Source organism: Phacochoerus africanus, chromosome 10 (assembly GCF_016906955.1).
Source record: "Phacochoerus africanus isolate WHEZ1 chromosome 10, ROS_Pafr_v1, whole genome shotgun sequence".
In the NCBI taxonomy this organism is placed as follows: domain Eukaryota; kingdom Metazoa; phylum Chordata; class Mammalia; order Artiodactyla; family Suidae; genus Phacochoerus; species Phacochoerus africanus.
The window spans coordinates 76,035,481-76,056,285 of record NC_062553.1 but is presented as its reverse complement, the minus strand read 5'-3'; the positions used below and the strand labels follow the sequence as shown (position 1 = coordinate 76,056,285).

General features: G+C 48.6%; 1 protein-coding gene across 3 annotated transcripts in view; it reads left to right on the top strand.

Annotated features, from left to right (window-relative positions):
- FHDC1 (FH2 domain containing 1) overlaps nucleotides 1-19,244 on the top strand; it is a 44,609-nt gene extending 25,365 nt beyond the window's left edge. For all 3 annotated transcript variants that reach the window (XM_047798851.1, XM_047798850.1, XM_047798849.1), the window contains exons 5-12: nucleotides 1,624-1,709; nucleotides 1,797-1,897; nucleotides 4,031-4,101; nucleotides 4,212-4,319; nucleotides 6,271-6,341; nucleotides 7,830-7,947; nucleotides 12,582-12,746; nucleotides 15,134-19,244. In XM_047798851.1, the coding sequence (XP_047654807.1) occupies nucleotides 1,624-1,709; nucleotides 1,797-1,897; nucleotides 4,031-4,101; nucleotides 4,212-4,319; nucleotides 6,271-6,341; nucleotides 7,830-7,947; nucleotides 12,582-12,746; nucleotides 15,134-17,044 (2,631 nt within the window). In that variant the 3' untranslated portion in view covers nucleotides 17,045-19,244. The remainder of the gene's footprint in view (nucleotides 1-1,623; nucleotides 1,710-1,796; nucleotides 1,898-4,030; nucleotides 4,102-4,211; nucleotides 4,320-6,270; nucleotides 6,342-7,829; nucleotides 7,948-12,581; nucleotides 12,747-15,133) is intronic.
- The last annotated feature ends 1,561 nt before the right edge of the window (nucleotides 19,245-20,805 follow it).

Below are 20,805 nucleotides of genomic sequence, written 5' to 3'. Positions count from 1 at the left end.
AGAGTGTAGTAGACACGTCTTTTCTTAATTTACAGAAGTGGAATCCTAGTGTACACACTGTTTTATTACCTTTTTTTTTCACGGGGGAAATCTTGACATGGATCTTTCAGTTGTTGAAGCCGTTTTCCTTTTTATCTCCCCTCTGGAGAACTAATGTGCACATATCTCCACAAAGGACCCTCCCTTCCTATGAAGCTGGTGTGTGTGAAGGGGGCCTTGACCTTAGAAGGATCTCTGCTGGACTCCCTCCCTGCCCCAGTCTAAGGATCTTATATCCAAAACACAAAATAATAAGATCTTTTCATTTATGACTCAGACTCTCGTCTAATGACTATCCCGTCTCTTTTCTTATTCCAAACAGTTAGCTCCCTTCCCAATTATAAGAGAACATTTTTATTGGCCTTCCTGTTGTGGCGCAGCAGGTTAAGGCTCCTGCATTGCTGCAGCTGCAGCATAGGTCACAGCTGCAGCTCGAGTTTGATTCCTGGCCCTGGAACTTCCATGTGCCACAGGTGTAGCCATGAGAGAAAGAGAGAGAACATTGCACAGAATATTTTCATCCTTTCGGACTTATCCTTTTTCCATCGCCCTTTAGTAACCTCCCTGAGGATTCTAGTAGCTCCAGTTCTCTGTTTATACCCGCATAGGTGACACGACTGTCCTCTCCCTGATTTGCTTGTTTGTTTTTTTTTTTCTTTTAAATAAGTAGATGTGATGATTTCCTTTTCTATCTTTGGTCTACCTTTTTATTAATTTGAATTTAGCCCTGAAATCCTTATTTTCCTAAAGAAATCCTAAGAAGAAATTTATTTTTTAATTTGTATTTAATTTTATTGGAGTACAGTTGATTTATAATGTTGTGTTTCAGGTGTACAGCAAAGTGATTCAGTTACATACACACATTTATTCACTCTTTTTCAGATCCTTTTCCCATATAGGCTATTACAGAATGTTGAGTAGAGGTCCCTGTGCTATGCAGTAGGTCCTTGTTGGTTATTTATTTTATATATAGTCGTGTGTAAATGTTAAACTCCTAATTTATTTCTCTCCCCACCACATTTCCTCTTTGGTAGCTGAAGGGTTCTTTTCAAAATCTGTGAGTCTGTTTCTGTTTTGTAAATATGTTCACTCGCATCATTTAAAAAAATTAGATTCTACATATAAGTGATATCATGTGATATTTGTCTTTCTCTGATTTCACTTAGTATGATAATTTCTAGGTCCATCCATGGTGCTGCAAATGACATTATTTTGTTCCTTTTTATGGCTGAGTAGTATTCCATTGTGTGTGTGTGTACACATCTTCTTTATCCATTCCTCTATTGATGGATATTTGGGTTGGCTGTTGTGAATAGTGCAGCTATGAACATAGTTTGTTAGGGGTTCATGTATCCTTTTGAATTAGACTTTTGTCTGGATAGATGCCCAGGAGTGGGATTGCTGGATCATGTGGTAGTTCTATTTTTAGTTTTTTAAGGAACCTCCATACTGTTCTCCATAGTGGTTGTACCGATTTACATTCCCACCAACAGTGTAGGAGGGTTAAGATGAAATTTTTAAAAATGTTGCATTTTAATCATCTGTCCTTTTTTTGCTTGACCGCCTTTTCCATTTGTCTTTTAGATAAAGAAACTAAAAGCGTTCAGTGGAGATGTGGCCAAGCTGTCTCTGGCAGACTCCTTTCTGCACTGCCTAATTCAGGTGCCAAAGTAAGGATCGCCCATCAGTGTTCTTTGCGGACCAAGGTTTTTAGGTCAACAACGTCCAATTCTACAGTTCTACTTTCTATGTTTCAGCTATTCACTGCGGATTGAAGCCATGGTGCTGAAGAAGGAATTTTTGCCTTCTTGTTCCTCTTTATACACAGATATGACAATTCTAAGAACTGCTACAAAAGGTGAGTTAAATACATGATGCTTTGTGTAATTTGTTTTTATTAATTTTGGTAGCAGTTTATTTTTTAGAAACCCATTCAATTGAAAAATTAGATCGGCAACATCCCATTTCTGATACAAATCTATAAAGGGAAGCGAGATGTTATGGGGGTCATTGAAGGTTTATTTCTATGTACTTCCCCTCCTCTAGTTAATTAATTAATGGACCAGTCAATCAATTCATTAGCATATTATCCACCCATAAAATAAGCTTTCTTTCATCTCAAGCTTAGGAGTAAACCTGGCTGCAGCTGCTCTTGTTCCTTTCCTAAATTAGCTTTCTCTGTGTGTGTATGGTGTATAGTGTGGTGTGGGTATAGTGGTATGTGTATGATTTTGGTGTGTATGTGATGTGGGTACAGTGATGTATGATTATGGGTGTGTGTGGTGTGTGTGTGTGCTTGTGTGTGTGTGGTGATGGTGTCTTGTGAGTGGTGCGTGTGTTTTGTGTGTGCGCAGTTGTGTGCGATATGTGTGTAGTTGTGCGTGTGTGTGCACACACATGGGGACACATGCTCACAGCCTGGGCCCCAGCACCAGCTGCATGTCCCCTCCCAGGCTCTGGTCTTTGCTAGTGGCCAAGACCCTGCTTCTCGGGAAGCACACCCCCTTCCCTGCACACTCCTCGCGGCACGTCCTGTGTGGCTCCTCTGCCAAGGTTTCTGATATTTCTGCTCCAGCGGTGTCTTCTTCCACCTGCTTCCCCTTCAAACATCTGGGGGGGGGCTGGTTACACTGGAGATGGGCAGGTAGACCATTTCTGTTTCTTTGAACAGCTTGCTAAATGTTTACCCCCGTGGACAGACACCTCAGGTTGCCCTAACGTCTCATTGCCTGGGGCTAGGAGCTCGCTTTCTGGCATTCATGGCACTGGAAATGCCACCCAGCACACTGGCCTCCTTCTGTCTCTGAGAAGGTGTCTCTCTGATGCTCCCTGACCCTCACATTTTTCAGCTGGAATCATTGCCCTGATTTCCTGCTGGTCACTTTCTGGATTTTTTGTGGTAGAATATGTATTCCTATTTGATTTTCCTGTTTAATTGCTCTGATTTGTATTGAGATTTGTATTGAGATTAACTTTTTCTTTTCAGCTCATCATATTTTCATTTTAGAGAAGAAACTAAGAATTAAGAACAAGTTTTTTTTTCTTTCAGTAGAGAGGCCTTTTAAAATTTCTTCCTATACCAAGGCTAAAGCAGTAACTTTGAAAGGATTGTTTCTCCTGTTCAAATAGAGATGGAAGAATATGTTTTCATACTGAGCAATGCACGTTTTGGGGCACAGCAGAAACGTTTCTTATCTGGGTACCCTTCAAAACCTGACCCTCTTAGATAATAGGCTAGGCAGTGATCCAAGTCTAATTTTTTTAAAGTAATACCAGACTTGATGGAGAATATTAACTTTAAAATATCATAGGTGAGATTTTATTACCCATATACACTATAATTTTAATAATTAAAATTCCCTCTTAGCTTCTCAAGTATATTAGTATTTTTTACTATTTCTTTGTGTAGGTGTGTGTACCAAAGATTTTATGTTTAAAGAACTACTTTACCAATATATTACAATGATAAGTTCTTTTTTAAACCTTTAAGCCAAACCAAATGAAATGTAGCATTTTGAATAAATTGGCAAGATGCTCTGGGTACCTGCCTCTAAGGCTTTGGAGCTTTGGAGTTATTTACACGTCATCCCAGCCTAATTATTTATCTCCTTGTAACCCATCGACTAAACAAAATGTTGCTCACTATTCATTTTCATAGTCCACAAATGTAGTCTCAAAGGATATTAAGGAAAAAATGGAGACATAACTGGGGAGAGCGGAGATTAGTCCTGAAACACAATGTGCTGCTTTTCATGAGGCTTTTTGTATTTTCTGCTACTTGAAAATGTTCATTATCGAAGTATTTTGTGATCCCCAAGTGTCGTACATATCTGATTCTCAATTAAACACCAGTAGCCAGTGGTACAATGGGTTTATACAGTTCAGGGTCAGAACTTGTTGCAGACACACTTGAACTTGGATGTGGTAGCTGTCTTGTGTATGTTTAAGCTGCAGGCTTCTCTAAGGTACTGTGGTGTGTTCTTTCCGACAGAGCTGATGTCATGTGAGGAGCTACATTCGATATTGCACTTGGTGCTGCAGGCAGGGAATATCATGAATGCAGTAAGTAAAGTTCCCAAAACTTGGAGATGTTGTTATTTCCAATTTGATTTGTCTGTCTAAAGGTGTATATATATATATATTTTTTTTTTCTTTTGATTTGTCTTCTTTAGGGAGGGTATGCTGGCAATGCAGTAGGATTTAAACTGTCTTCTTTGCTCAAATTGGCAGACACAAAAGCAAACAAACCTGGGATGAATCTTCTGCACTTTGTTGCACAGGTATGTGGAGGTGATTGATGCAGGGAGAGAAGGCACAGGGATCCCGCAGAGGCAGTCAAGTTTTTCAGAGGTGTAAGGTGGTATCCGTCAGACTCAGGAAACAGAGTCAGGGGCCAGGAAGGTTCCGTGTGCAGATTCCTGCGTTGAGCTGTACCTGAGGCTCCAGGCCTGGAGGGAGGTGGAGGGTCGGGGAGTGAGGCAGAGTGGTTGGTGAAGCCAGGTTATGAAGGATTCAAATCTGAAAGCTGGAGAATTTGGATTTCATGCTTTAGCAGTGGGGAGCCAGTGGACGTTTGCAGACAGCATATTGGCATGACCCGGTAGGTTTCTGTTTCTAGGAAAATGAGGCAGTCTGGGGGCTGGGTTAGAGTGGAGGGAGCACGAGAGATAGGGGGACCTCTTGATGGAAGTTGGCACTCACTGTCTGGTGAGAGACGAGAATCAGGGTAACGGCCACAGGGATGGAGAGTAGAGGCCTGCATATCCAAACCCTTTTGAGGCTGAATTGACTAGACTGTGGACCAGTTGTGTGTATAGAGTGAGGGAGTCAGAGCTATTAGAGGATCCACTTCCATTTTTTTTTTTTTTTTCCGCTTATAGATTGTGGGTTGGGGGCTTTGCCTGTCATACAGGTTGTGGGGTCTGAACCCAGCCCACCACTGCATTTTTTTTTTTTTTTTTTTTTTTTTTGCCTGTGCCCATGCCATGTGGAAGTTCCTGAGCCAGGGACTGACCCCGAACCACAGCAGTGACAATATCAGATCCTTAACCCAAAGGGGCCACCAAGGAACCACATTGCTTCCATTTTTGACTGGGCCCATGTGACATCAGCACAGCTGGTTACAAAGTCAAAGATCAGCCAAAGACAGTTCTCTCTTTGTTGTTAAATTCTTTCCAAGAGCAAATCGTGCTAATTTGTTTTTCCTTCCTCGGATCTCCTTGTTGTTTGGACAGCCATCACATGGGCACAGCTTAACGTGGGAAGGAAGCTGTGTTGCTGGCTTTTTTCTGGCGTGAGTCTCAGGACGGGGCAGGACAGGGAGATTTTTGACGTCCTTTATTAGCTGTACTTCCTCAGACAGGTTACTTGAGCCTTCAGATCCTGCACTCCTTCGTCTAATGGTGGAGGGTAGGGAGACCTCAAAACCAGGTAACTGACAGGGCGGAGGGAGATAATTCCAGAACGTGCTTATTATTAGCTCAGTGTTCCCAACATAGTAAGTGCCCCGTAAGTAATGATGCACACTATTATTGCCACTTTCTTTAGCAGACAGAGGGCACCTTGAACTCAGTACTAATGTAAGAGTCCTTCTTCAGGACATTAAAACCAGAAAATGTGTCCCTCATCCCTCAAGGCCGATAGCATCTCCTGAGCTGCCTTTTTGGTCTGCATGTCGAGGTGCTCTGTGGAACCCGGTCCCTGCCCGCTTGGGGAGTTTCCTAAGTGGGTCTCTGCTCCCTGCATACCTGCCTTCCTTGTATCCTCTGAACAGGCCAAGAATCCAGACACCTGCATGGCCTGTGCACCTTCCGATTAAACTCAGTTTGCAAACTGGTTTAGCAGCTGAAGGTATCTCGGTCATGTCAAGGCGAACTCATAGGTATGGGTGGTATTTAAGCAGGCTGTATTGGATTCTCTTAGGAACAATGGGCCCTCCTAAGCTGTCACCTCCTCGAAGTGAGTTTTCATGCCCGTGAATCGTATTTCACGTCAGGATCAGTTGCTCTGGGAAGTTAAATGTTTCTTGAGAGGAGGAAAGTTCTGGTAAATCTTGCTAAAGACATCAGAATAAGGGTTCATGTCCCCATGAGTGGCTTTGACTGGATCAAGCCTACAAATGGCAATAGTGGTTTTACGGTGCTTTTAAGCCCTGAGAAAAATGTATCCAAATAGGGGATGAAATTCCGCTTTTATCCTCTTATAGCGAGAGAAATTCTGTTTTTGTTCTAGGAAGCCCAAAAGAAAGATGCTGTTCTTCTAAACTTTTCTGAAAAATTGCATCATGTTCAGGAGGCTGCCAGGTAAGCAAGGAAGAGAATTGGGAGAACAAGGGGTTTTTTTTGTTTGTTCTGGTTTGGTTTTTAACTACCTTCTTGTGAAAACTGATGAATATTTTGCAACTTCTGGATTCAGGTTTGAACTTTAAGAAGTTTTGTCCTGTTGAACTTTCAGCCTTTCATTTGGTTACAGAGGTGTGTATGTGCACCTTTGGAATTTGGAGGTTTTGAAAAATTAATCTTTGTTTTTAATCTAAAAAACTCTATTGTAGTCTATTCTAATGAATATCATCACTGTAAACATATATATTCATATATATATATATGAATTAAGAACTTCAAATACCTCCACGCCCAAAAAAAATAGAGCTCAAAGAACACAGCCTGTAACCTTGGGAGTTGGTATATATCAGTCAAACACCCAGGGCCATACCTCACTGATTCCTTTAGAATCTAACATGGTACATTTATTTTCTATTGCCTTAAAAGAAGCTGGAACCATGCCAAGGGCTGTGAAAGGATTTCGTTTTAAATTAGTCACTCAACTTTGCAGAGAAGGCATCAACCATACATAAAGCTCTCTTTACATCAATGTCATTTGCTTCTGATCCTGATTGAGCTGTGTGTTTTAATGTGGCTCTAATCTGCGTATACATGCCTGTTTTGAGTTCTGTGTTTTTAAATTTACAACACACATCCATGCATCAGTGGGAAGTGTTCACTAACCAGCGTTTCTGGGGGAAAAAAAAAAAAAGTGTTGATTTGTAGCAACTGCTGATTGCTGTGGTGTAAATACTGCTGTCAGGGCTGATCTAAGCTCCCCACGTGGCATTACTGGCTGTGGATCTGGAGAGAGATAAGCCCTGGCTGCCTCCGTGAGCTGGCTTCAGCACTGCACCTCACCTATCAGCCTGGCTCCCGTCGTCACTTGTTATCTGAGGGGCTCTGTCCAGTGGGGACAGCTGTGAACCACAAGCATAAACACGTGAACCAGAGCTCTTCAAGCCGAGCCCTGTTGCTGGCCAGTGTCTCAGTGGTCCTGTTAGCTGGGTGACAGTTCTCTCTAACACACAGAGTGCTGACTCTGCCTGTCTGTGGCGAGCGAGGTGGATTCTGTGTAGGGTCTCCCCATTGTCAGGGTTGTCAGCCTGCACCACCTTGCTTTTCATGGGTTAGAGCTTTTGTGTTTGCATTCATGGCCAGAGTGAAGTGTAAACATCTGAATCATGCTGGATTCTAATGAAAGTGTTCAGACCTGGTTATGAAAAGCTTTACACGTCCCACACTTTCAGTTATCTCGCCAGCAAGAACAAAATTACAGCCGGCTGTCTCTGCACCCGTGTGTGTGTGTCTTTAGGAAGGAATCGCCTCAAAAAAAAACAGGAGGAAATTCAACGCAGAGGGCGGTAATCACAGTAGCCCCCCTTCTGTTTCCAGGGTCTTGTTGGATGTGCCTGCATGACACATGGCCTCCCTGTGCCCGCTGCCCATTCTCCCTTTCTTTTCTTCCAGATTGTCGCTGGACAACACGGAGGCAGAGCTGCACTCGCTCTTTGTCAGGACGAGGTCTCTGAAAGAGAACATTCAGCGAGACGGAGAGCTTTGTCAGCAGATGGAAGATTTCCTCCAGGTTGGTGTTTGATTCAAGTCAGTCCCTCTGAGGAGTTCCCTTTGTGGCTCCATGGTAACAAACCTGATTAGTGTCCATGAGGACACGGGTTCGATCCCTGGCCTTGATCAGCGGGTTAAGGATCTGGCCTTGCTGTGAGCTGTGGTGTAGATCACAGACGTGGCTTGGATCCCGAGTTGCTGTGGCTGTGGTGTAGACCGACAGCTGCAGCTCCGATTTGACCCCTAGCCTGGGAACCTCCATATGCTGAGGGTGTGGCAAAAAAAAAAAACCAAAAAAAAAACAAAAACAGTCTGTCCCTCTGAGCTCAGCAGTCCCGCTGAGGCCGGTTGGGTTGGCAGGGGTGTGGTTATGGAAGCAGGTTCCCATTTGTATTTGTTCCCCCAAGTCAGGAAGAGGACCTTTGTATCTCAGGGCCCCTTTGCTGGACTGGTGTTTTTGACAGAGGATATTGAATATGGTCTAAACCTGAGGCTCCTGTTAGGGACCAAGCCTGCTGATGACCGAGCAGCCTGCATGACGGCACGGCCCGGTAGCGAGCTGGGTTCGCCTATGGGACTCTCCCTGGCAGCTTATGGCTGGCAACTCAGGGTTGGGTTCTAACACCTGGCTCAGGAGCTCCTCTCTCCCAGTCACACTTCTGGACACTGAAAGGAAACGTTCCCCAGAAATCATTAAGGACACCTGAACACCGGGGCTCTTGTCCCTTGACTTGTTTTTGTGGACAAGACAAGCTCCGTTTCGCATGTTCTGTAGTGAGAGCAGGACACACCGGGAGCTGGTGCCACTTGACACCCAGAGGGCCTCACCCCCAAAGGGTGTGGCGGGAGCTGTTCCAAATAACATCCACAAAACCGGACAGAGTGGATGTGTTTGCAACAGCTCACTGTGACTCACTCATCACATAGTCTGACGTACCTCTTCTATTTTCCTTAGTTTAAAAAAAAATGGCCCCTTTCCCTCTCGCAGTCTTGAGTGTGGTGGTGCGCTCCCTTCAGTGTCAGCACTCCAGGACTTGTGCTGCGGGACTTGGAGGGGGAATGTGAGGTGGGGCTGCCCTGGGTGGTGGGAAAGGGCCTGTGCTCCGGAGGGTGGCCCACCCCAGCCTCCTCTCACAGCCCTGTAAGGAAGCCGCATCGAATGCTGTGAGCTGCAGCTCCCATCAGCAAACATTCCATTTTGTTTGGCTCTGCTGGGAGTTTGTTTTTATTATTAAGCCCATGTTGTGTATTTTCTTTCAAATATAACTAAACTCTCATTTCCCCTTAAAAGTGCACAGATTTTTTTGTTTTCTCCAAGTGAAACAACAAAGCAAACACCACCACAGAAACACCTCCCAGTAGCTAGGAAAACCCTCAGCAGTAACTAAGTGCTTTCAGGCAAATGAACCACATCCAGAAATGCAAGGAGAGTGTCCATCACACATGGAGAGGAGGATTCCAGAGGTCTCATTTCCCTGTTCTTTTTTTTTTTTTTTAGTTTTTATTGAAGTGTAGTTGATTTACAATGTTGTGTTAATTTCTGCTTTACTGCAAAGTGATTCATTGACACACACACACATTTATATCCACATACACTTTTTAAAATATTTTCTATCATAGTTCATATAGGATATTGAATAGGATTCTCTGTGCTGTACAGTAGGACCATGTTGCTCATCCCCTCCCCCCATGTATAATAGTTTACATCTGCTAACCCCAACCCCCTACCCCCTACTGCAACCCTCCCCCAAACCCCTCCCCTTTGGTGACCACAGGTCTGTTTTTGTCCATGAGTCTGTTTGGTAGATATGTTCTTTTATGTCATATTTTAGAGTCCACATATAAATGATATCGTATTTGTCTTTCTCTTTCTAAGTTCATTTAGTATGATAATCTCTAGTTGCATCCATGTTGCCACAAATGGCATTATTTTGTTCTTTTACATGGCTGAGTAGTATTCTATTGCACCTCTGTACCACACCTTCTTTATCCATTCCTCTGTCCATGGACATTTAGGTTGTTTCCATGTCTTGGCTATTGTGAATATGCTGCATGAACATAGATAGGGGTGCATGCATCTTTTTGAATTAGAGTTTTGTCTGGATATAGGCGCAGGAGTGGGATTTCTGGATCACATCTCAGTTCTTATATTAAACGTTAATGTCTTACACTAAATAGGAGTACAGAAAGGCTTGTAAGGCGGAGCAGCTCTGTTGTGGCTGTACCCCCAGACTGCTGTTCAGAAGCAGCCTTTTTTTCACTCCAAACTCATCTTTCTGGTAGAGTCTTTTTCTTTTTGTCTTTTTGCCATTTCTTGGGCTGCTCCCACAGCATATGGAGGTTCCCAGGCTAGGGGTTGAATTGGAGCTGTAGCCGCCGGTCTACGCCAGAGCCACAGCAACACGGGATCCGAGCCGCGTCTGCAACCTACAGCTTACGGCAGCACCGGATCCTCAACCCACTGAGCAAGGCCAGGGATCGAACCCACGGCCTCAAGGTTCCTAGTTGGATTCGTTAACCACTGAGCCACGACAGGAACTCCTGGTAGAATCATTTTTATCTAAGTAAAATATTCTACACAGAGATTTTTTTTTTCCTGTTTTTAAAATTGACTTTCTTTTTAAATAGGGGAGATACCTTTTTTTTTTTTTTGGTTTTCTTTTTGTCTTTTTGTCCTTTTTAGGGCCACACACTGCGGCACATGGAAGTTCCCAGGCTAGGGGTCTAATCAGAGCCACAGCAACACAGGATCCAAGCCGAGTCTGTGACCTACACCACAGCTCACGGCAATGCCCCACAACTTCATGGTTCCTAGTCGGATTCGTTTCCGCTGCGCCACAACAGGAACTCCGAGATACCATTTTTTTAAGAGAGGTTCAGTACAGGCCACACAGGCTCTGAATGCCAGTCTGAAAACTTCCACGCTCTAAGCTGTGGGGAACCCTTAAAGGTTTTTGAGCAGAAACAAGATAGGAACACAGTCGTACAGCTCTGTTTCCCTGTTTTGACCCTTTGGGCGTGAAGTACCAAGTGAATTGGTTTGGAACTTTGGTCCATAACAGACAAGTTTGAGATGGACAGTTGAATCGACTGCCACAGCTGCCCATCTGTCAGTCACACTTTGTCCCTGCAGCTTTGGGCTTTTTCTTCTGGGGCCCTAATCAGGAGGGAAGGGCTCAGAAACTACCCTTGGCAGGTAACTCCAGCCTGGTGGTTCTTCAGGCCCTATTCAGAACATCCTGCCTCCGGGGCCCTAAGGGGACTCCAGGGCCTTTGGGCACCCTTCACACCCACCCAGGATCTGGCTGAGACCCCCCAAGGTAGGGGAAGCGCCCAGGAAGGTTCTGGCCCCAGTCCTGTTTCTCTGCAGTGGAGCTGTTCTTGGCTGGAATTCACCCTTCCCCAGTGCAAGAGTGACAGGCAGAGATTTACCCTTTCATTAATACTCTTCTCTCCATAAAGAAAAACACAGCCTGAGCATATGCACCGCCTTGGGCTACTGACCCCGGTGCTGGTATTTGGTGTCCTAAATAGTTTTGGTTTCCTATGACCTCCCGAGCGTTTGGTGTAAGCAGAGGGCTTTGTAGGGGCGAGCAGGTGGGATGGGCTGTGCCTTCTCTGGATTTCTCTCTGGGTTCTGTGCTCCAGGCTGATTCCAGCTCTCTGGCATGGGCAGCCCACACCATCACCATTTCCGGGGCCCGTCCCCTTCACCGCAAAAGAACTTTCTCAACTATAAGCCTTTGAAACAACATACGAGTGTGCTTTCCTAAAGGAACGTGTTCCAGACAGCCCTTCCTACGTAGAAACTTTGTTACCCGAAGGCTGTCTCTATGGCGCTCTGGCTTCGTCCACCTGCTGCTTCCTTACTTCAGTCCAACATGAAGTGTCACTGAGTGGCCTTTGGGGATAGATGCATGTCCCCTTGGCTCTGGGAGCCCCGGTATGAAAAGGGTTGAGGCTTCTGTCCCATCGTGTTGGGGCAGTATTCGAGTCTATTGAGGCTTTGGTGACTTTGTCCTAGAAGAATTAGGAGAAAGCTGAAGGGGTTGGGAGGATGCATTTGTTTAGGGCAGTGATTCCAAACCCCGTCAGAATCTCCTGGGGAGTTTTAATAAAATAATGGCAGGTCCACCCCAAATCTACTGGACAGTGTTGAGGTGGGGGGGCACAGGCACGGACTTCAGATAGAACCTCCTGGCTGGATGTTTGTCTGGGCCTGAGGGCTTGCGGCCTGTGGGGGTGACACTGACCCTGATAGTGCTCATTTGAGGTTAAGTTGAAACTCCTCTAAATGGGGCAGACCTCTGCATAAGACCACTCGTCAGTACCAGTGGCTGCTGGGACGGGAAGTAGACTCTTGGCCAGTGTAAGAAGTCAGAACAGATCAGACTGGCCTTTCCTTCAAGAGGCCAAGTGCACACCAGTGCCATGTTTCCAGGGACACAACAGGGAGACATCTGGTTGATAGTATTCTCAGTTTAAAACCCCTCGGGCTTCACAAGGTCTTCTCCTGGCTGTCCCAAGGTTTGGGGGTGAATTATTCTCCTTTTGGCTCTGGGGGACCAGATTTGCAGTGAGACCGGAGATGGAGCTGCATTCACGGCTCGGCTGGCCTCTCACCCTGTGTGCCATTTGTCTCCTTCTCTGCAGTTTGCCGTGGAAGAGCTGTCGGAGCTGGAGCGCTGGAAACAAGAGCTCCTGGCCGAGGCCCACACCCTCATTGATTTTTTCTGTGAGGACAAAGACACCGTCAAACTGGATGAGTGCCTTCAGATATTCAGAGACTTCTGCATCAAATTCAACAAAGCAGTGAAGGTACGGCTGGAGGCACCTCTGTTTTCTGAGTTGTTGGGATTCTTCTTTTTCCTCTTCCTACCCAGCCCTCTGCTGTGGCACAAAGGTGGTGGCAGGAAAGGCTGGCTGGGGCTGCATGGCCAGCCTATCCCTAGGGGGTGCCAGGAAAGTGGCCCTGCCATCTCAGCCCTGAGCATTTCCATATCATCAGGTTGGTGTAGCCTCTGCTACTTCGCTGTGGGTTCCAGCACTTGCTCTGATGCCCTAAAAGCATTTTGTTAGTCAAGTTTATTTGATGGCAGGTCATGATATTGAGACAACTCTTTAAGCATCCCGCTCCCAGGAGACTGTATCATGATGGGATGTCGAGGGTTTTGCTCACCTGTTTCGAGCACTGTAACCATTGCCAGGGGTTGTGGCTCCTTGGGACCCATACTGTCCTTGGCCAGAGTGGGCTCCGAAATGCCCAGGTAGTGAGAGGACCTGCTGCTGTCTGAATGCAGCCACCACAGCCTCCAAGCCAGTAATCTCTGAGTTCGTGCAGAAGCCAGAAGACTCTTTGGGTTGCTTGGCTTTGCAGATACAACTCTTTGTCTGTCAGTTAAACACAAAAACAACATCCCTTCATCTCAGGTGCTGATAAGGAACCAAATCCTGGTGTGCCATCTCCTTCCCTGTATTTCAAGTACAGATTTGTCCATAGCTGAATTTCCTCGAGGGGTGGGTCTCTCCAGCCTTAAGTGAGTAGCCCAGAGTAACTCCAGTTCCCACGCCTCCCTTTCTCTGTCCAGCCAAGAGAAGCCTGTGGCCACGTTTCCTTGCCCTTGTCCAAGCAGTGAGGTCAGTGAGGGTGGGGGTGGGGTTGCTGGTGGCGGTAGCAGCAAATTGGCTCTTTCTGGGGCTATCCCTCCCAGCCAGAATCCTGCAGGTCCTGAGAGCCAGGAGCTGGCCCCATGCCCGCTGCAGGCAGCCTGGAAGGGAGAAGACCCATGGTCCTCCAGAAGGCCGAGGCCAAGGCTTCACGAGGGGCCCACGGCCCCCAACACAGCCTGAGCCTCATAAAAACGTGGAAGGGAAAGTGCATCATTTGAGAAAACCAATGTTCAAGTAAAAGCTTGAATGATAAGAGATTGGGGTTGTGAGAGCCACACATTTACGTGTCGCAGGTATATTTAAGGTGCAAGCCGTTAAGGGGTGCTTACTTTGGTGTGTGCATTTGTTCCAGTTTGGTTTTGCTGGGGGAGGGCTGCTGGGTCCTTGGAATGGGGTGAAAGGTAGGATTTGTATAGTACATCCTCTGCTCTCATTGTGGGAAGGGGGTGGGGCACAAGAGACACAGCCTCAGTGGCCTGTCTGATGTTTCTTTCCCAGGCAGGATTTAGAAAGCAGAGGTTGGAAAGGCATCTCTTAGTGTAATGTATGCATCCAAGTCATTGTTTTCTTATTTTTATTTTTAGTCTTTTTGCCATTTCTTGGGCCGCTCCCGCGGCATATGGAGGTGTCCAGGCTAGGGGTCTAATCGGAGCTGTAGCTGCCAACCTACGCCAGAGCCACAGCAACACAGGATCCGAGCCGCATCTGCAACCTACACCACAGCTCATGGCAATGCCGGATCGTTAACCCACTGAGCAAGGGCAGGGATTGAACCCGCAACCTCATGTTTCCTAGTCGGATTTGTTAACCACTGCGCCACGATGGGAACTCCCAAGTCATTGTTAAGTAAAATGTGGGGCACATGAGTGTGAATGTGTGTGAGCGTGTGTGTGTGTGTGTGTGTGTGTGTGTGTAGATGGATCCAGGCAACACGGACTCTGGCTGCCTCTTTTCTTTGTTTTTTGGCCACACCCCCAGCATGCAGATAATCCCAGGCAGGGATCAACCTGAGCCACATCAGTGACAAAGTCAGGTCCTTAATCACTAGGCCACCAGGGAACTCCCACCAGCTCCCTTTTTAACACTCGTAGTACTTTTCTCTCTGCCATTGCCTGAACAGCACATTCCTGGAAGCCCTTTCTGTCTCGCCCTGTTTAGAAATCAAGTCGGCTTTCCTCAGAGCTGAGGTCATGGGCAGGTGCGGAGTCCCTTTGCAGGTGAGGGCACAGTGCCCTGACTGGAAAGCTGGGAGCTGGGCCCAGGGATCTGGTGACAACCCTCAGCAGATGGTTTGTGCACCATCATCAGTCATGCCCACACGGCTCTGGGACAACCAAAACCTCCAGCCCTCCGGCACATGTGCACATGCAAACACATGCCGCCTTCTCTCTCAGTGAAGCTCACCGCCTGTTCTTTCTTCCAGGCACCTATCTGGGGGTGGGGAATGGGTGGGTCTTAGAGTTGCCAGTCTGGGATTGCACTTGGGGCCCATGTGTCTCACGCATTTTCTGGCCTCTCTCCACACCCTCCTCCAGGACAACCATGATCGCGAGGTGCAGGAGCTGAGGCAGCTGCAGCGGCTGAAGGAGCAGGAACAGAAGCGGCGCTCCTGGGCGGCTGGGGAGCTTGGCTTCGGCCGGAGCAGCAGTGAGAATGACGTGGAGTTGTTGACCAAGAGGGGCGCAGAGGACCCTTTTCTCCACTCCAGGCCCATCAGCCCCTCCCACCGGCCTCCCAACACCCGGCGCTCCCGCCTCTCCCTGGGCGCTTCTGCTGATAGGGAGCTGTTGACCTTCCTGGAGAGCTCCACTGGCAGCCCTGAGGAGCTCAAGTTCAACAGCTTGCCCAGGAGCTGTCCCCGGCAGGCGCCCCCCAGCAGAGCCTGGATGGAGTCTGGAGAACAGAGGGACCAGGACTCCAGCCAGGCACACAGACCTCCAGCCTCAAAGGACCAGGAGGAAGCCACTGACCCACCCTCAACTTGGCAGAGCCAGCTCCTGGCCCCCCGGCTGGAGGAACCTGCTACGGCCTTACCCCGAGTCAGGCGCAGTGGAGTCAGCATCCTGCGAAAGAGGAACAGTGAGCCCCTGGGCCTGGGTCCTGTGCGGTCCCCTCCACTCTCGCCCTTGGCTCTAGGGATTAAGGAGCATGAGCTGGTGACCGGGCTGGCCCAGTTCGACCTCCACGCTCCCAAGGGCCCGGAGGAGCCGGCCCGGCTGACCCTGAACGACTTCAGCCCAATGGAGCTGGTGTCTGTGGTGGGTGAGAGCCCACAGGCCCCCCGCGCCCCAAACGACCGCCTGACGCCCGTGGACAGAAGCGCAGGGGATGCTCCCCTCCCAGCCCTGGAGGGTGGCGGGGCCGCCCGGGAGGAGCCAGGCAGTGCGGCTGCGGGATCAGTGGGCAGCAGCGACCCCGAGAGCAAAGATGCAGGGCTGTTCTCGGACACCACCGACTGTTCGCTGACCCTGGACTGCTCCGAAGGAACCGACTCCAGACCGGAAGGGGGGTGCCCGGGCGATGGGGGCGACAGGGAGGGCTCCGTGTCCTCGGGGACTGGGGACAGCCAGGTCTCCTCTCTCCCGGCCTGCAGCTCGCCAGGAGAGGTTCCCGCTCCCCGTCCGGTCTCGGTCTCGAGGAAGAGCGAGCCGGGCTGCCAGGCGGGCCCTCCTAGGGACAGACCGGCCCGGGAGAAGGAGGTGATGTCCCCGAAGAGGAGCTCCGTCAAAGAGGCGCCGGCGGGGACGGGGGCGGCCCGGCGGGTGGCGGGGGCGGTCCGGCCAGTGCGGACGCTGACGGGCTCGGAGAACGAGAGCCTGCGCAAGGTCGTGCCCATCGCGCGGGCCGGCCGCGCGCCCGTCTCGGGGAAGCGCGCCCCCCGCGAGGCCCCCGGCGGCCCGTCCCCCGCTGCGGCCCGGCCAGGGAGGGAGTCCCCCGCGCCCGCCAGGACCTCCTTCCGGAAGCCCAGCGCCAAGCCGCTCCGCAACGTCCCGCGGCCGAAGCCCGACGAGGACAAGATGTGCCGCTCCAGCTCCCAGGGCCCCGAGAGCCCCGAGGAGGCACCCCGGGCCCCGGCGGCCCCCAGCGCGCCCCGCGGCCCCGCCCCGGTCCCCAGCTTTGCCCGCAACACGGTCGCCTCCTCGTCCCGGTGCCTGAGGACCGACTCCCCCGCCGTGGCCCGACCCCCCGGCCTCACCCGCACCGTGTCGCAGCGGCAGCTCAGGGCGAAGGGCGGCCCGGAGGAGGCGGCCCAGAAGGACGGAGGCGCCCTGAGGCGGGCCAGCAGCGCCCGCGGCCCCCGGAAGGGGCCCGAGTTGCCCGAGGGCCCAAGGGCCGGCAGCGAGGCCTCGCCCAAAGGCCGCGGGGCCGGGGAAAGGGCCTCCGTCCGGCTGAAGGACGCCAGCCGGCCGGCCCTGGGGAAGGGGCTCCATCCCTTACGGAAGTGATGAGCGGCCGCCCTGCTCTCCCGCCTCCTGCCTGGGGTTCCGATGGAGAGGACGGACTCCTGCGGAAGTCACATGCAGTCAGTCATCCCTGGGGCCACCTGCCAATGCTGCCCCCGCAAATCCCCCGTGACCGAAGGTGCAGCCCTGGGGTCTGGAGACCCGCACTGACTCCTGCTGGACAGAGGTTCCCCGCGGTGATGGGCCGCGGAGGTGGACCCCTACCCCCACGCAGACCGCAGAGACCCACAAACGATTCAGAGAGGAAGGCGACCTTCCTATGTAACGAGTGAAAGAAAATTTTTGGCCAGTTTTTATATATCTGACTTTTTTAATATAAAAATTGAATGTTGTTTTTCATTTGTTCCTTTCATGGAGTGAAACGCTTCCCAGAGGTAAAAGGATGAAGATATTTTTATCAGCCAGTGTTCCCTGGCCTCAGGGTTCCACCTGCTCCCGCCGTCCATTGCTGGCAACTGGCCTTCTGCAAGCCCTTGGGTGTGCTGTGGCTGACACGGTCTTCTTGAAGATTTTCTGCCTTGCTCACCTTACCCTGCTGTTTGGTGAGGGTTTGCCTGTGAACAGGAGGGAAAGTGAGACTGGTGGCCGGAAACTGGATGCTCCCTGTGTGAGGGCTGGCACCGTAGACAGTGGGGCCAGCCTCCCCTGCAGATGAGTGGCAGCCCCTGGGAGAATGCTGGAGCTTCCAGAATGTAGAGGTGCTGTATTTTGATGGATAGGCATCAGGGGCTGTTGGGCAGAATACAGCTTGCCCCTCTGTGTTTTCTTATTTGAGTATCTGTTGTGAAGCTGAGTGAAGGCTGCTATGACTTGTGTTCACTGGAGTTACAGGGAAGAAGAAACCCTCAGTCTCCCAGTCTTCTTTGTAATATGACCTGGAGCCTAAAAATTCAGTATCTTTGCTTTTTTTTTTTTCCCTCCTCTTTCAGTGATTCTTTTTAATGTTGATGTCTGTTCTTTGATACAGTGATTTTCATTCCTGAGAAGAACCAGATCATATTTTTAAAAACAGACCTTCCAAAATGAAATTGCTTTACGATTTTATATTATCAGGAAATTTTTGAAAAAAAAAAAAAAAGTTCGGCTTCTTTCAAAAGAAAGGGAAAAACTGTTAATGTATTATTTCTACCCAGTGCCAATTTCACTATTTCCCTCTGACTAATTGGGAAATGGAGAACGTTCTTGAAACTTTTTTATTATTTAAAAAACTTCCCCCAGTTTTTTCACTTTTGATTTACTTAGTAGTGCAACTTTGTCTTAGATCTGACAGTGGGAGATGGAGTTCAGCAAATGCAGTGTAATTGTCTTGAATCCATATGGTCGATGTCCTGGTCTCCGTCCTGCAGAATTTTGCCTTCCGTCCAAATTAATTGGAAATTCTGAGCTTCCCTAAGTCAGCCGCATTGAAAGGGTAAATGCTAAGGTTGAAGAAATAAGGCACCTGACCACAAAACCTCTTGTAAAAATCACCCTGGAGATCCAGGGCTCCACAGAGATGGTTAGTTATGAGGATCCTGAGCCATCTTTTGCCATCTCAAAAAGCCTTAAAAAATCATGTATCTAACAGGCAGCGATGTTCAAAACAGAGGACCTGTGAAAGAGGTCCCAAGTTTGTGGATTTGTGGGTGTTCCAGGGTCTGGACCCCTTGGCGGAACCCTAGAAACCAGGGTCAGTCCCTGTTCCATCACTGATGCTGTGTGGCTTTGGCCCGTCACTCGTCTCCTTAATCCCGTTTCTGGTTTGCAGAAGTGAGGGCGGGGCCTCCATGATGGTCTTCAAAGGTCCTTCTACTCCGAGAGTCCAAGTCATTATCACCCAAGGACCCATCTCTTCCCCGGGATCAGCTTCCAGAACTATCGCCCAGTATCTCTCCAGCAGAGATCTCACATAAAGCTCTGCTCAGAAGAAAGCACCCTTGGAATGGGTGGTTGCTTTGAAATCTAATAAGCTGAGTGTCATGAGTTTTGCTAGCCCTGTGGACAACTTATATGCATCTGTGTGAGCAGGTGAATCATTCTATTACCTTTTATTGGTAGTAAGCTTGGAAAAATAATTTAAGTATATAATGCAGAAGTGTAAATAAGTTTCTATATAAGTTTAAGATGAACTGAATGTATTTAAAGGTCCATTTATATGTTCTTTTATGTAACGTGTAGTTTAGTAAAGTTCTTGTTTATGGGATTCGTGTTTTATTCTCGGCTTGCTTCCATTGATGTGTGACCTTGGTGGAAGAGTATATCATTTCCTGCACAGGAGGTTGGGATGGAGCAGTCCTGTCTTCAAAAGGCTCAAGAGGGGTTGCCTGGTGGCCTAGTGGTTAAGGATCTCATGATGTCACTGCTGTGGCTCAGGTTCAATCCCTGGCCTGGGGACTTCTGCCTTCTGCATGCCACAGGCGTGGCAAATAAAATAAAATAAAATTAAATTAAATTAAATAAAAGGCTCAAGAGCTAAAATTAGGGCCATCGATGTGGGTCTTGGTAGCACAGAACCTGCAATTTAACTGAGGGCCTAGGGAGCAGGCCTAGTGCCACATCTGTGGGGATGCGGGCGTACACCTGACATGCAGGCCATCCCTGGAATGTTCAGCACCTCGAACACATTCACAGTATTCTGGGTTGTGGGCCAAGCTTTGTGTGATCTTTATGGGGCTGCAAGTCTGGATCTGCTCCCGTGTGTTCTCACGTGTTTTGGCTCAGGATGCTGCTGGGAAATCGCAGCTCACTTCTGTGGCTGCCTCAGGAATGAGCGAGAGGGAGGGAGGTGAGCTTTTATTTGAGACACGGTGTTGGGTTGAAAAGATAAGCAGATTGTGTGTAAGATGAGCCTCATACCTTGGGGTTTCCTATCCAGCTTTAGTCCTCTCGCTTCTCTCTCAATAGATCTGATGGTGGCTTAGCGGAAGATCCGGGGTCAGGCACCAAGGATGAGAGAGTACATAATGTCATCGTCCCCACCGTGAGTTGCTGCCCCAGGGACATTGGTGGCCTGGCTTTGCCTGGGCTGTAAGAGTTTGGGACACTGAGGTGCTCGGGGTTATAGATTCCAGGTAGTTTTATTTGCACCCTTTTATTTTAGGTTTTCACAAAGAACCTGCATTCTAATCTTTCTCCTGAAGATTCACATTGGTTTTCAAGGAGCCACAGTTTCCCAGCTGTTCCTTCAAGAGTCCACATATCTGTCCGTATTATGGTGAGAGGCTCTGCAATGGTTTGGTAAAACAATTAACTCAGGCTTCCGAGGTGCACAAATTCACCAACTTCTGTCACTAAGGGTGCAGTGTCCTTCCTCTATCACCTCCCACCTGGCAATGACATCTTGCAATTGCACAGAATTTTCTATTGAAACTTTATTCTTTTTGGGGGGGTGGGGGCACACCCAGGCAGGCGGAAGTTGCCTGCCCAGGGATCCAACCCAATCCACAGCAGTGAGAACGCCAAGTCCTTAACCGCTAGACCATCAGGGAACTCCTTAAACTTTACTCTTAATTCTTCATTAGCTTTTTCTTTCATGCTACAGTCCTGCCAAAAAAAAAAAAAACAAATTTTTTTTCCAGTGTGTATCCCCAAACACATATACACATTAAACATCTAAACCAAATTTGAATAAGAGACATTGCAGCTGGTCATTCACTAAGTACTTCTAAAAATGATTTGGGGGAGTTCCTGTCATTTTTCAGTGGTTAACGAACTCAACTAGTATCCATGAGGACGAGGGTTCGATCCCTGGCCTCACTCAGTGC